The sequence below is a fragment of the Pangasianodon hypophthalmus genome, chromosome 10, assembly GCF_027358585.1.
Source record: "Pangasianodon hypophthalmus isolate fPanHyp1 chromosome 10, fPanHyp1.pri, whole genome shotgun sequence".
Classification (NCBI taxonomy): Eukaryota; Metazoa; Chordata; class Actinopteri; order Siluriformes; family Pangasiidae; genus Pangasianodon; species Pangasianodon hypophthalmus.
In genome coordinates, this window is record NC_069719.1 from 7850821 (window position 1) to 7868000 (window position 17180).

Sequence of the window (17180 nt, forward strand, 5' to 3'; positions counted from 1 at the left end):
AACATGTTTAATTCATTTCTCACGCTCATGCTCTCGGCATTTTCCGATTTAGTGCCATGGGTAAATGTTGGCATGTGGGATCACAGCAGTGCATGTGTTATGTGCATGATACACTCCCAAAATTATGATTACAGAGATAGTCACTGGCTAGGACTTCATTCATGTCTACTGGGCCATATCTGATAGACACACAGTGAAGTGTGGCCTCAGTAAGCTCTGCTCTAGCAGCACCAAAGCCATTCTTGGCATGACCCTGGACTCCAATTAACATAACTGTATTTATCAGTGTAAGCCAAGGGGTCAAGCTTGAAGCAGGGCAAGCGTCCACTGGTTTTTGTTTTATAACCTTCCCAACTAATCAGCAACATTTCCAACATATAAACAGAATTATGAGAATTCCAAAGCTAGAGCTAATATTATGGACATTCCCATATCAGCGCGAAAGCCAAAGCTAAACAAGGCTTAAAGTTCCTAAATTTTATTATTTTCCTGCGAGTCTATAAAACACTTGGTGATTTTTATCCTGAAAATCATATCTATGTATTTTAATGAACCTAAATAGTTATATAGGGAATTTTCCTGCCTCTCCAACTCGTAAGGGTGCTTATTATTATTCACTATTTTTTCCCCTCAACCACCAGTGTAAATTTTACATATTTAAAAAAAAAAAAAAATACGCTCCTGCGTGTAGTTGTTGAATCAGAATTATGACATCAAAATCAAAAATATTTAATTTCCAACACTCCAACATTGCAATATGACTAAAAATAATAACTTGGATATTTTTGGGACATTCACCTGAACTATGGCTACATAAAAGCTACAAACAAGGAGCTCATATTCTCTGGATATTTTGCCTCCAAATCTACACCGAAGGCAAACAACCTCCTCAGCGCCAGAGTTAAACCAAGCATTATTTAATCTTTATAACAGAATAATAATATACCAAATCTAGATTGCAAGCTAGGCTAGTTTGTTACCTAATACTAGCTAAGAGTGTGTTTATGGTTATAGTGTGCACGTAGCCCAAGCCACTTTTTTCACATCAGCAAAAAAGGTGCTACAGCAACCACCTCTTCTGTAAACAAAAGACTTAAAGTTAATAAGTTTAAAAAAAAAAAAAGAAGAAGAAGCAGGTTGTCATGTTTCAGAGAAACCACAAAGAACTCCACCCTGAAGGCTTTCCTGTGTCTGAAAATTTAAAGTTACAGTTTTACTTCTGGCTGCTACAAAGCACTGACACTGGAGACTCCTTCCAAAGATCCTAAATAAACATCTCCTTACAGAAAACGTCACCATATCAACCATTACGCACATTATGTTTGTTTATGCGGAGCAGCCGCCATACAAGTCCCTGTCTAAGAATTTAGTATACAAATAACATATTAGAATTAGTGCTGTGGTATAAAGTGGAATAATCTTCTGTTTACAATGATAGTACGCAGTTTGTGATGCACCATGTGTGAGTGTGAATGCGAGTATGAGCGTGTGTGTCAGTTGTTGCGTACGTTGATTTCAGCCAAGGGACAATCACAGCGAGTTATTCAAATAAACCTTTTGTGTGAAGTGTGTGATTTTGAAAGGCATGTAAAAATGTGGAGAATTTGTCTCACCGCTGAACTGAAGAAACTACATAAAGCACAGATTTCACATTATCTCTATGTCTCCTTGTAGTCTATAAACCAACAAATCCAAGAAAACATAGGCTCTTTATATGACTGGACAAGCTTATTGCATACACTGACATACAGAAATGAATAGCATGTTCAGTAATACATACAGTGACGCCAGGCTCCTTCATGAGCATTACAATAAACATCATTATGCACAGACTGAAAACAGTGTGGATCAGAAGGGTTAGATCTGTCCTGCAAAGCCACAGCATTGTAAAGCTTGGTATTTTCCATGATTTAACAATCACCTAATGACCAAACCCTCTCTGAGTTAGTTTGGGTGTGTTATGGCAGGGTAAGAAAAATTCTCAGTGCTATAAGCCAACACTAGCTGAATCCTAGATGTATCTAGTACACACGGCACACCCAAAAAGTCTAAACCAGAACCTGTTCTTACAACACCACACAAAAAACACACATATCGCAACTAGTCATCAAAAATAACTCTTTATTACCAAAGGTGACAGCCATTAAAGCATTACTATATTTATAATTAATACTGTATATTTCTAAGCACAAAGCAATGGCACTAGCATCAATTCCGAGACTTGTTTTTCTCCTCATGTATTCATTATCATTTCTTATAGGATTATTTTTACTTTGAGTGTATTTCCAAAGAACATTTGCTATTTGCTGGGTTCCTGATCAATGAAGTATGTGGATCATGTGCATCTGTGCAGGAAAGCAGAACAATAATCGACTTCGCACGAACGAGAGAAGCAGTTTACCCATCCTAATGTCATAATGTGTTCACATATTGAAGCTGAAAACTGTTTAAAAAAAAAAAAAAGATGTTTCCTCCCTTTAGTGGTTAAAAACACATTCACAACACAGTCACAGCTATGACCCTCAAACATGACGCAGCTGAGGCTGTATATGGACAAAGCAGACTCCAGCGTGACAATGCTAGCCAATGTTTCTCACTCTCATGATGGCACGGAGAGTGCAAACACATCCTACAATGGGCCAAAGAGGCCCTGAGCAGCTGCATCCTAGCACTTTCCATCATGATGGCACGCATAGCTAATCGGCCATGAAGTGCATGTGTGCAGACAGTTTCACTTTTCCAGCTACATCGAGCATGCCACAGAAACCCACGTCTACCTGGAAGGACATTTATTACTCACAGGGTGGAACGGCAGGCTAAGAGTAAAAAAAAAAAGCTGCAAAGCTTTGCAAAAACTAAAAAGGCTGCTTTCTTTTTTTGGTGAAACCGAGCCATGGCTTTCATTTTGGGAAAGGGAGAATGTATCGAGCACAGGCCAGCCATTTTCTTTAGAAGCATCAAACATCACAAGGTCTGTTTCCCTTGTGCACTGATCACTAATGTTCTCACTGAAAGAGGGTCGTCATGTCACAAAGATTTCCGTCCTTATGCAATGTCAGAATTAGCTTGCAGAACTAGAGAGAGAAGGAGGAAAGCTGAAATAAAAGAAAACCTCTCGAAGGAAGTACAACCCACTCAGAGCTTGCTCTCTATACAATGTGATGGATTTAGAATAGCTTGATATAAATAGATAAACTATTTGAAACAATGCTATGTGTGTAGGCATGTACAATGAGAAAGAAAGAGTCTGGGATGGTTGTTGGTATACGTGAAATCATTTGGAGTCTCCAAACATCCATTTCAGGTGCTAGACCAAGGCTGCAACTTTGTGTAATGTGACAAATCAAGCTTTATGCTGAAGTAGCTACTTGCACTGTGTACAGCATTATAAATATTATTATATAATTGAAAAAAAAAACACTTTTCCATAATTGGTTGTGCTGTATTGTTACTAACCGGTTTCCTTAAAGTGGGCTCTGTGATTTTGTTACAGTGGCCGAAATCACAACCTACAGCTATCAAAAGTATCACGCATATAAATAATGTCAAATTGAATCAAATGACTATATTAATAAAAAGTTTTCTCAGAAATAAAGGTACCAAACTGTACTTGTCTTTGTCTCTGGGGTGATCCCATCGAGGGTTGGATCTTTTACCTGGTGCATGTGCTTAATTAGCTTTTAATATAGTATGCATAATTTTAATATAGGATGCATAATTAGTGGTCTAATTATGCATCCTATATTATTTGTAATGGTATTCTGTATTCTTATTTTCAGGTGTACGGTATAAAAGGTGTAGCGTTGATGGGACCACTGCAGAGCCAAGCACATTTGGTACCTTGATGTCTAAGAGTGTACAGTTCCAGGAAATAGCTGAAATAGTAAAGTACATAATTTAATAATGTGCCTAATAATGAAAAAGATGGATTATGTTCAGAGGGGTAATATTTGTGTTTTTATGCAGTTGCACAAAGTTTGCTCTAAGCATTCAAGCATGCTAACTGATGTTAGAAAACATGTTTTCTTTCTTTCTTTCCTTACCTTAAGCTGGAAAGGGTGGATTTCATTGAGGGAATGTCTTCTGAGCTTTTTGGTTAGAGTCTTCAGCATGCTGGCAATCCTGATCTCTCTTTCTCTCTTTCTCTCTCTCTTTCTTTAAGTTTCTATTCAAACTTCTGTCTCTACACTTCCATGCTTGGAGTATGGAGTAGACCTTCAGCTCATAGATCATCTATGAGCTCAGATGATCATCAGTGCTTCAGTGTTTCCTCTGCAGGTTTGCAATAGAGATAATAATAAAAAAACAAACCCCAGACAGAAAGCAGAGCAGAGCAGAGCCGATGGAGCACATCAACCCGGATTGTTCTTCCTGTTTATGGCCTTCAGCAGCAGCCCAGAGAAATGAGCTGCAAACTCTTAGACATCTTCACCCAGAGATCCGATGTGCAACTTTTGCAGGAGATCTTCTCTGACAAGCCGGACTCAGTGTGTGTGTGTGTGTGTGTGTGTGTGTGTGTATTAATGTAGGTACACTCCTATAGCCCAGATCCTTTCAATAACCTTCCCGAATGCCTAAAACTCAAACTTGTCCTGAAAACAAAACTACTTGCGAAAAGTTGCAATCCTTTCTGCTCTATTCCCACACGCACTCCATACATCACTCCCTCACACACTCACTCACTCCCTTACGCACGCGCACGCACACACACACACTCACACTCACGCACGCACGCACACACACACACACTCACACTCACGCACATGCATACACACACACAGCAGCGCTTACGGGAGATCTACACATACACACACGCTACTTTTCTCCAGCTCATCCCTTCCTGCATTGCTATTGGTTCCTGGGCGGTGACGTAACAGTGTTGTTTTCTTAAAGGGCTCATGAGAAATTCCCAACCCGGATAATGTAATGGAGAGGCTTCTTAAAGGAAAAGTGCACCCTGAAACAAATAAATTTCCACTGCAATATTTGTGATGTGTGTAATGATTCTGGTGCTGATTTGTTGGTTGTTGTGTTTACACTATATGGCCAAAAGTATGTGGACACCTGACCATCACACTCACATGTGCGTCTTCCCTGAACTGGTGCCACTACGTTGGAAGCACACGATTGTATACGATGTCTTTGTATGCTGTAGATTTACAATTTCCCTTCAATGGAGCTAATCTGTTCCAGCATGACAATGCTCCTGTGCACAAAGCGAGGGCCATGAAGACATGGTTTGACAAGGTTGGTGTAGAAGAACTGGAGCCCTGACCTCATCACCACTGGATACCTTTGAAACGCCGGTTGCACCACCCAACATCAGTGCCTGACCTCACTAATGCTCTTGTGGCTGAACGAACACAAATCCCCACAGCCACGCTCCAAAATCTAGTGGAAGGCCTTCCCAGAAGAGTGGAGCTTATTATAACAGGAAAGGTGGAATAAATCTGGAATGGGATGTTCAACTGCACATGGGTGTGATGGTCAGGGGTACACAAACTTTTAGCCATATATAGTGTACTTTATTCCAGTGAGAAGTTAGTGATTCCGTGCCACTCTGACGTCACAGGAGGACACTGCTAGAGCGGTAACGATTAGCTTACACTGTTAGCTCCCAAAAATAAAACAGCAATAGCTTCTTTTCTCATTGACTATTTTCCTGTGGCAGTCAATGTCATGTTACTGAGAAATCCAACATGGAAATCTAGTAGACAGTAAATGCTGGACTCGAAATTCCAAAATGCAATGCTATACGATTGAGTTGTGCTGAAAAATGGAAGAGACTCAGCTATCAGATCAGTGTATGAGCTACAAGATGACCAGGGCGATGGTGTTGGTGGTGGTATTACCATGAAATTTGAAGCTTTGGAAGTTGATCTATTTCAGCAGAGTGTACAGATGAGGAGGTGAGAGAGCTGGACAGACTAAAGGACTAACGTGCAGCTGCGTCACTCTCACGTCACTCTCATTAGGTAGAGATGAAGCAAGGGCTAATGCTGCAATCCATTGTACTTGGGGGAAAAAAAAGAGTGGTCATTCAACTCAACAGGATGGTGAACATTTCCCTTTGCGTCATTTACTACTTGGTAAAACTTGATTTTACTTGATATGTAGATTTTCTTGTGAAAAGGTGTTTTAATAGCTTTGTAAGGTTAGATTTCTAACGTAATTCCATTGATTTCAGCCCAATTTTACTAACACGATTAGACCAAGCAAAGATAAACAAGATACAGTAACTGACCTATTTTATACATTGTTTCTAACCAGTAATTGAACAGAAATAATTCATGTAACTCTTCTGTATATGTTTATTTTTTTAATTCAGGGACTGGCTATACAAATATGATCTTGCTTTGGGGATCCTTGTTTTCCAAGAAGCAACACTGGAATGCGGAGCTCAGGAAAATTTACTTAGAGTACTTGGTTTGCAGGATAATTCCCACTAGAGCCACCAGTGGCATTGTGGGTAATGTAGGAAACTGTTAACTAGAGTGAAAATAGCCCAACATGTCGATGATGAATGAAGTTTAACTAAGAAGTCTTCTCAGAATTTCATTAAAAAATTAATTATATAAATTATAAAGATAATTCCATTATCTTTACGTGTATCCATTCCTATACGCACAGGGCAGGTGTGGCTGCAGCTTTTCATTCCTACAAAGCAAGAGCCACACTTGATAGTAGAATGAAGACCAAGATCAACTGATTAAACAGGTAGAATAAGAATTAGGTGTGGCTCCTGCTTGGTGGTTATGAAAACCTGCAGCCACAGCAGCCATTTACAGATTAGATTGGACACCACTGATCTAGGCGGACTTTGCATGTGTACTATTACTAAAAATGTGTGTTAACCCATGTTAGGCATCAATATTTCATTTTTCTATGGTTCTATGATGACAATGGCTGCATTTTCCTCTTAAAATGAGTAACATGTTTGCGTTTTTAGCATAAAATTAGAAAAATGCATAAAATGTGGTTAATTAGCATACATGCCAGTGTCATGAGGGCATTAAGAACATTCAAATGACGTTGATATTTTTCAAATTCATAAATTACTTTCAATTTATAATTTTGGTAACAAGCTTATACTTTCAAAGTGACCTTGACAGAACTTCTTTTTTTTTAATCGATCATAAGTCAGAGAATAAGTCAGAGATTTGTTTTTTCTTTCCGTGATCTTCAGGAAATTCAGATGATGCACTTCCCGTTGAACTGTAACTTGTGGAATTTCAAGTGTTCTGGTAACAGGGTTGACTAAATGTAGTGCAGCACAAATAAAAAGAACATTTTTTCATAACCTGTAATGGATGACTCATGGAAATTGAGTGAAGTGGTTTCACACATTAATGTACAAATAATATGTTTTTAAAGTATTTTAGTGATTATATTTCAAGGTAGAGTGTAGTGGCCAGGGACAGGCAAACTGCTGTTTTCTAAGTGCTTTAGGCAGGTTGTATTAATGTTTTAAATTATTTATCTGAAGCATGTGCATAGGTTGTTGTAAAAGTTGTATGTTTAAAAGTATATTTAAAATGTCTTTAACTTTATTTTTTCATACATATCTGTAAATGGAATATCAGCCAGATATAGTCAGTACCTACAGTATCTGGTAGACTTGGTGCCAATGGGTTGTTTAGAATGAGGCCATAGGAAAACAATGATTGCATCATGAACCAAAAGGTTATTTACGGGAAGCAAAACGGTTGGCATCGCTCCATCTTCATCTGTCTTTTTAGTGAGGAAATATCTCTGAAGCTGCCATTTTAAACTATTAAAAATGATTTAGGTTGAATAATAAATTGTACATTAATTATCTTGACCCTTATGAAGAATGTAAGGGTCATTCCCTTTTGTGATGAATGCTGAATGTTAATAGTGTATTGGAAGATATATAACACTTAAACCAAAAATGTGTAGGAGATAAATAATTTTCTACAGATTTATGGACCCTGCCCTATTGATTCACTCCTCAGGTCTGGTGATTTTCAACAGATTCTCTGTCAGTTTAATCTCTAGTGTAGGTTAATGTACATAGCCTACTGTATTTTGTGTGCTGTTAAAAAAAACTGTGGTGAAGCTGAAAACTTTGGTGAAACTGTGGTGAAACTGAGAAATTTGGGTGAAACTGATGTAAAATGTACTAACATCACCACTAGAGGGTGGTGTGGGTCCAAATAATTATACACATTAAGTGAAGTGAAATGTGAAGTGTGGCCAAGTATGGTGACCCATACTAGGAATTTGTGCTCTGCATTTAACCCATCCAAGTGCACACACACATTAGTGAACACACACACACCGTGAACACACACCCGGAGCAGTGGGCTGCCTTTTTTGCTGCGGCGCCCGGGGAGCAGTTGGGGGTTCGGTGCCTTGCTCAAGGGTCTCACCTCTGTCGTGGTATTGAGGGTGGGAGAGGGTGCTGGTCATTCTCTCCCCCCACCTACAATCCCTGCTGGCCTGAGACTCGAACCCACGACCTTCAGGTTCAACTTCGACTGCCCCAAAAAAGCCCCATTAAAGCAATGGTTCTCAAATTGTAGTCTGGGGACCACCAAGGGTTCATGATGATGATGATGATGATGATGATAATGATGATCCATCCATCCATCCATCCATCCATTCTGTAGTACCACTAATCCTACACAGGGTTGCAAGGGACGCGGGGGACGCCCTGGACGGGGTGCCAACCCATCACAGGGCACAACTCCACACACACTCACACCTATTCACACCCATTCACACACTACAGACAATTTAGAGATGCCAGTCAGCCTACATTGCATGTCTTTGGACTGGCGGAGTACCCAGAGGAAACCTCCGAAGCACAGGGAGAACATGCAATCCCCACGCACACAGGGCGAAGGTGGGAATCAAACCCCCAACCCGGGGGGAGCGAGGCAACAGTGTTAATCACTAAGCCCCCCATTCCCCAACGTATGCTGTACTATAGAAATAATAACAGGCTAGAACAAGCACGTTAATATAAATGTTGCAGCCAAAACTACTGTCAGAGCTGCTGTTAAAGGAAATTAATCAACACTTTCCGAATAATCACATTTGAGAATTCAACAGTGCTGTGGTATAAACTTATTTTAAACTATTTTTTTTAAATTGTGTAGTGGAAACTATAACCACCATTATCAAAGTTATTATATATATTGGTGTTTAACTGGTAATTAGATTTGAATGGATTTATTGCAAACATCAGCTCAAACCTCAACTCAAAAACAAGCCAGCCTCTAAGTAATGCTAACTTAAAACTAAAGTTTTCTGATTGTAGAAAGGAATAAAAAGTACTATAATACACACACACACACACACAAAAAGCGAAAAATAGTATAGTACGCTTTTAAATAATGACCCTATACTTGAATAGTTGTATAATGTTCATTGTATAATGAGTTTATTCTTAATGTGGTTGCATGTTACAGATAAGGGTAGCAGAGTTAATTTAATTTCTAATGTTATCAATTGATAACTTTTTATATAAGCTAATATTTTTTTAAAAAATTAAAATGAAAACATCACAACATGAGCTTAGTATTATAAGGTTCTATCTGGGATAAGAATGAATATCTGATAGAACCTTAATACTAAATCACAACAGGTATAAACATATTTATCTCTAATATAAACATAATTTAAAAAGTTTTGCTCCCAAACTGTACTACCACTAGATGGAGCTGTGTGACTTTCAAGTACACTGTGAACTACCAGTAACCAGTAAAGGCTTCACTACAAACATAATTTCCAAATTAGCAAACATAAATGTCTGTAGTTATTTTTTTTTATGCACAGCTTGAGCGATGACTCGGTTCATGTTGTGCTTGATTTGAGTAGTGGCCGCTCACCGGTTAAGATGTTGTACCACTGATTGGAAGGTCGTGAGTTCAAATCCCAGCTTTGCTGCTACTGCTGGGCCCTTGAGCAAGGCCCTTAACCCTCAACTGCTCAGTTGTATAAATGAGATAAATGTAAGTCACTCTGGATAACGGTGTCTGCAAAATGCTGTAAATGTAAATGAGTATTCATTGCTAATTATTCTGAACAGCTCTATAAAAAAAAAATTAACATTTTCTTTAATGGCTGTTAAATTATGATCACATTATTATTACAGAATTTAATCCAATACTCAGTTTTTTTGCGGGTTGAAACTTACACAGAAGAAGCCATCCTCTATTTCCATCCTCAGCCTGGACGGATTTGCAATTCAACTGCAATATTAAATCAGATATTGCGTTATGTGGTACACTGTATGTTCCGAGCTGGAAGGCGATCCATGAATTCACACTTTTTTTTTAAAATTTATTTATTTATTTATTTATTTATTTAACCATTTTTGTCCTTTTCAGTACATTCGGTACATGTAGTGACATTGTGCTTAATAAAAATGAATGCAATTATAAGCGCAGAGCAAGTGAGGTGGCAGTTAGATTGGCAAACACTATGTTAGATGATACACGAACCTCTGTGTACACAGCAAATAGAACCCAAAATCCCACAACATAATGATGTACTATGCAAGTTATGAGTTATAAAAGTGCTCTAAGGTGTTTACAAAAATCTATATCGCAAAACTTCTTATTCTGTTATTCTACACACACCAGAACCCAACTTCCTCTGTAAGATCAGAAATCTGTTTCACAAGTATCAGCTTGTTTTATGGAAAGTAGGTGGGAGCTTTTTAGCACAAAAAGTGGCATAACACCTCTTTCATCCAAATAAAGTTGCTCAGTCAGTGAACGGTGTGGAGTGAGAGACAGAAATATCACACTATCTATGGAGTCCATGTGAATGTTTTCGCTCCAGGCCACCTTAGTTCCAAAGTGAGCAAAAATAAACTGATGACATAATATAAAGTGTGACCTTCCTGCCCTTTGTGTGAGCAGAAAACTTTCCTCGGCCTACTTGTCCTGGCGGCCGATGGCCCTCCAGGTGCTCAGAGCCCACGCCACCTACCTCCTCTACTGCCTGTTCACTCTCACTCCTCCCTGCAGACTCCCTCCCTCTCTCACCCACTGACCCACTGGTGGAAAGCGTGGGCACTGAGCGTTACAGACGCCTCTTTTAGAGTGCCAGATGGCTATTTTTTCCCCAAACGCTCTAAAAAGAGCATCGGCTTACATAAAACATAATCCGAGAACTGTACAGGATATAAAGCTTGGGTTAGCGAACAGGAAACCAAAGAAAGCTAATTTTGGTATCAGAAGTTGATTTGAGTTTTGTTTCAGATTCTCAAGACATTAGAAGGAGGAACTATTACCAAATGTGAGAAATAATGTCTTTCTTTCAACACAGATTTATCATCTGGTTGTAAATAGCTCGTGGGTATAAATAGTGTTTAATTAAAATCTAAATATTCCCAGGACAATTTATTATTTTCTGTTCTGCAACATAAGAACAAATCAGGAAGACACTATGTTCGACTATGACACACACTTACAAACACACAGTTGGCAACATGAATTGCACAAATATCACGTGTGAACTTGGTAATGCTGTGGTGTATCTGGTGCAATAAAACACAGATGAGGTCATTTTAGCCTTGAGAGGTCAACCATAATGCTGATGCAGTAATGGAAGAAAAGAGAGAAAAACATGATATCACTCAATGAGGAACTGAATAATGTCTCTTTTACTTTGGTCACATTTTAAAAAGCAGTATTTAATATAAACTAATGCATTAATACGGCTTGGAAATGGGTTTGACTGCAGTACAGAAAGACAGCAAAATGTTTATCCTTCCCAGAGTAATTCTGTAAATGTATTGTTTAATGGAGTTTCATTCCATAAAAAGTGAGGGAAAATAAATACTCAGACACTTTTCTTTTTGTTATTTAACATACAGTAGTTCCAGCACATACAGTATATCCGCTTCAAATTTACACACTTTATACTTATAAATATGAACAAAAAAGGATGTATTCATAAGCATAAATGAAGATATGTTTAAAAAGTAAATTGATTTTGGAAAAAAGTAATTTTTTTCTTCCGTAAGTTCTCAGACAACATTGCTAAACAACACTCAAAGCTACAGAGCCAAAGCAAAGACCTTAAACATCCTTGTCAGTACATTCCTGTTGGTTCAATAACATGCAAGTGGAAGGTTTATGAAACCGCAACTAATCTTCCCTGGACAGGAGCTCTATGCAAGCTATTTTACAACATGCTGTCAGACTAAGGATAAGGAAAGAAAGAGAGAAACCAGCAGTCACTCGAAAAGAGTTGCAGGACGACCTGAAAGCAGCAGCAGGAATAACGGTTACACAGAGAACACTAAGCAATGCACCACAATCATCTCTGTTCCTACACCTCACACAAAACTCTTCTGCTACAAAAGAAGCACAGACATGCACGTCTAAAATTTGGACATGAGCATTTAGACAAATCAGAACGCTTTTAGAACAATATCTCTGTTAATATCTTAACATACACTATTTGACCATTCTTTGTTGATGTCTGTGATCTTACACACTAAATGTCTTACTGCTATTTTTTATGTATTCCTTTCTACACAAAAAGTCTTTTTTTTTTTCATTTTAACTTTTTTTTTTAATTAAAATATTTCAAAATGTTCACTTATTCATTCAATCATCATTCATTTTTTTACTAACAAGTTTATCCTGGTCAGTGTGGCAATGGATCTGGAGCCAGTCTATCACAGGGCACCATGCACAAACACACACACACACACACACACACACACATTCAAAGATTCATTCACACCTAGGGGCAATTTAGCACAGCCAGTGCAGCTACTGGCATGTTTTTCAGAGGTGAAAGGAAACTAGAGAACCCAGAGGAAACCCACGCGTACACAGAAAGAACATGAGAAACTCTGCACAGACAGTAACCCGAACTCAGGATCGAACTTGGACTTACACAGCCATGACACCCATTCCCCAGTGAGTTTAATTATGACTGATTTAAAACAATCAGAATTACAAGTGTGTATCATCCTGAAAGTTAACCTGACTTACATTGTGTGTGTGAGACTGCTCCATCATGGCTACAGCAGTGCTCAGGCACATCATTGTGTCAGTGTGTAGAAAAGAAACAGGAATATATCGCTGCAGTATCGGTAATATAATAATGTCTTGGCTTCATTTCTGGTCTTAATGCTACTGTGAGCTGTTTCACGTCAGAATGAGAAAGAAACAGAGATATGAAGCTACTTTAGCTCCTGTGTATACTTACTTACATCCTCCATACCTATGTAATTTAGGACAGTTGTGCACGGGGGTGCAGTTTCCGGCAGAACACTGATATTGGATGCTAGGTGACCACCAACACAATGCAAACAAGAGTGACCAGTTACTTTACCACCAGATTTACAGATTTGAATCAGGAGATAGTGTGGGCTTTCTAAAGATAGCACTGGATGTCAAGCACAGAGACAGAGAGAGAGAGACAGAGAGAGAGAGAGAGAGAGAGGTTGGGGAGGGAAGGAAGGAGTAGAGAGAGATGTACTCAATTAGTCATGTTCAGTACAAACAGAATAGTAGTTCTTCCTCTTTTTTATAGCATCAAGGCTCAGGCTAATTGGTCAAAAGACACTACACACTAGGCAGACTACATTCGGCTGCTCATTTACCCATTTGCTGCTCCATTATAAGCTATATTTCAACAGATTGGAGACAGTGGCTGATATATTTATTAAAACACACACACACACACACACACAGAAGACATGCTGTACACACATTTGTAACAGTTTTAAGAACCGTTTTTTTTTGTAATAATATGTGAATAATTATAATAGTGGTAGCATTAGCAGTAGTGAGAGTAGTATTAGTAGTAGTTGTAGCGGTAACAGCAGCAGTAATTATAGTAGTACTAGCAGTAGCAGTAGTTGTTGCTGTTGTACTAGTGGTGTTAGCAGTACTGTTAATATTAGTAATAATAGTAGTACTAGTATTAACAGTAGTAGTGGTAATGATAGTACTAGTATTATTAATCATAGAAACACTAATACTGGTGAGGATAGTACTAGGATTAGTATTCTTAGTTGTAGTAATAGTAGTAGCAGCAGCAGTAGTTGTTGCTGTTGTACTAGTGGTGTAAGCAGTACTGTTAATATTAGTAATAATAGTAGTACTAGTATTAACAGTAGTAGTGGTAATGATAGTACTAGTATTATTAATCATAGAAACACTAATACTGGTGAGGATAGTACTAGGATTAGTATTCTTAGTTGTAGTAATAGTAGCAGCAGCAGTAGTTGTTGCTGTTGTATTAGTGGTGTTAGCAGTACTGTTAATATTAGTAGTACTAGTAGTACTAGTATTAACAGTAGTAGTAGTAATGATAGTACTAGTATTATTAATCATAGTAATGGTAATATTGGTGAGGATAGTACTAGTTTTATTCATAGTCAGAGTGGCAGTATTCATACTAGTAATAGTATTACTAGTAGTTATACTACTAGTAGTATTAGTATTAGTATTAGTAGTAATACTAGTAGTAGTGGTAGGTCCATTGACATTCTGTGTGCCCTCTTGTGGCAATCCGACCTCACTCTCTTCCATCTTACACCCTTAATGGTTCAGTTTGGCCATCTGCGGGGAACCAATAAATTCTTATAGAGAACACCATGAGAAATCTTAGAACCCTTGACTATCCGAAGAACTCTTGAAGATCCTTTTAGTGTAGTTAGCTGCTTAGATTCAGCTATCCTAACCTCACCTTTCCCTTCCCTGCTTGCTTTGTTTATACAGCACTCCTACAGTTTATGGTCTATTGACCATTCCTCCTCTTCTTTCACTCCTTTTTTTTTCTATGTCTCTCCTTCCCTTCCTCCTCTACATGGTGGATGTCAGAGCTCAGTGCACTCTCACACACACACACACACACACACACACAATCTCCTTCGTTTTTCTTTCCTTACCTCTCTGTGGGAGCACAAGGCAATCCACTCCCACTCCTTCTTGCGTCACGGAACAGAAAGGCTTCCCAAAGTGGAGGCCAGATGGGCAAGCGGCGGCGTCACTCCTTTATTTGCCACTGACAAACACAGATTCGCACAGCCTATAATTCAGGCACTTCCGCGCAAAAACACATCGATGAATGTTAATTTAAAAGCTGAGCACAGCAGGACGTCCATTGGTTTTCTGACATGCTGGAGAAGGCCGACTTGTGCGGATAGTGTGGAGGAGAGAAAATGCAAGACAATTTAACTAATTCATGATGTAGTGTTGTATTTGACAAGCTTGCACTTTAGCTGTTGTAAAAATAGCCTGACTTAACCACCAGAGCTACTGCAGTCCTGACTGACTCAACCATACCTGAAATATGGCCTAATCATGCAATCAAGTTGTCTTTAATAAGCCCTAAACATGCCAGAGCTTTAATTTAAAAACCTGTTGCACGTGTAGGGCTCAACGAGAGGCCGTGACAGATTCATCATCTGGCCCTCTGAATTACCATGGCAACATGATGCACTTCGACATGACATCACGGCCAGCTCAGGCACACAAACAGTCTGAGTGGGATTTCAGAGTGATGTGTGTGAGAGATGCCTGCCCTCTCATACACATTTCCATTCAGCTAATATTAAGAACAGACTTTAGGGCCCTGGACATCCAGCTAGTATTTATGACAGCAGCACAAAAACACATCTATTTTTCCATTATTCACTTATTGTCCTGTTTTTTTATTATTGCATATAAATAAATTAAGACAATTAAGACAAATAAGAAGTTGCTAGGTTTTTTTTCCAGTTTTTATTACTCATTAGCTATCCAGATATGTCAAACTCATCATGGACACTAAAGTGATATTTTTTTTCCATTTCTCCTTTTGTCTATTTTTAAGCTAGACTGAGGGAATATTTGATATTGCACAAATTATTCTGCTAGCAGATACTTGGACCTTTTTCAGCACTTTGGTTTCCATCACACCAAGTCCTGATGACGTGCTGCTGATGTCAGTGGCAGAGAGAAAGAGGCAGGGAGAACATGGCCTAATTTAGCAGCGTGAATGGGAGAGTGCAGGCCGTGGGTGTTGTGTCTCGGCCTCAGTGACGCAGGCTATTTCACACACTTCCTGCCAGCTGGTGGCACCTTGTGCACCGTCCAACAAATTCATTTCCTGAACACGCTGTGCATGTTTTTGCAGTATCACTTCCCCTCTCTCTTCCCCAACCTCCTTCTTGTCCAATATTAATATAGTAGACTTTATTTATTTATTTATTTATTAGTTGGGGTCTACATCAGGTCTACATCTTTCATAATATCATACCATCAAATTTAGAGTAAACTTTCCTCTTGTATGATGCCTATTGACGGCACAGTGGCACAGCAGGGAGCGCTGCTGTTTCACATCTCCACAAGCCGCTGGTCTGTGTGGAGTTTCATATGTTCTCCTTGTGTCCATGTTGGATTCCTCCAGGTTCTCCAGTTTCATCCCAAAAACATGCCAGTAGGTGGATTGGTGACTTTAACTTGCCCCTAGGTGCCAACGCATGTGTTCATTGCACCCTGAAATGGACTGGTGTTCCATCCAGGGCGTATTCTCATCTCACACACAGTGTTCCAGGGATCCACCATGACCCTGTCCAGGATAAAGCAGTTACTGGAGATGATGATGATGATGATGCATATTTATGTCATAGTGGTTTTAGTATGTATCTGCTTCCTTGGGTGGTTTATAAAATTACAGAAGGAAGAAAGCATACAATTTCTGTGAGGCATTTGTGCCAGAGACACATTTTTTTTTATTACATAAAGATTATTTAACATTTGTATAAATAAATAAATAAATAAATTTAGTGTTAACAACATTAACATAAAAAATTGTTTAGACAGGTATAGGAACGGACAACTCTTCAACTGGCACTCTTTAAGTGAATGGGCAAATTATTGTACAATCATTTGATTTTTCCACTCAAACAATTGGAAAAATAATTTGCCTACCCTCTATTCTTTTCCGAACTTGAAAAAGTATTGTTTTTTTAATAAAATCACTCTTAATGTGAAATCCTATTATGCATCATCAAACAGAAAATAGAACAGTGACAGATGGCTAAAAATGGATAAAAAAGCATAAGCATAAGCAGCTAAAAATCCAATGTTTACATATTGTCAAACAACTGAAAATTTTGCCAAGAAACAGACCCGTGACCAGACCGGCTTCCCTGGACTGTGGGGAAGATGGTGATGGAGACAAATAATACC

The 17180-nt window shown here is 38.7% G+C and overlaps 1 protein-coding gene across 1 annotated transcript in view; it reads right to left on the reverse strand.

Annotated features, from left to right (window-relative positions):
• Window positions 1-4793, reverse strand: part of si:dkey-16j16.4 (uncharacterized) — a 29152-nt gene extending 24359 nt beyond the window's left edge. The window contains exon 1 of the mRNA XM_026944186.3: window positions 4044-4793. Within this exon, the coding sequence (XP_026799987.3) occupies window positions 4044-4112 (69 nt within the window). The 5' untranslated portion in view covers window positions 4113-4793. The remainder of the gene's footprint in view (window positions 1-4043) is intronic.
• Window positions 4794-17180: the final 12387 nt, after the last annotated feature.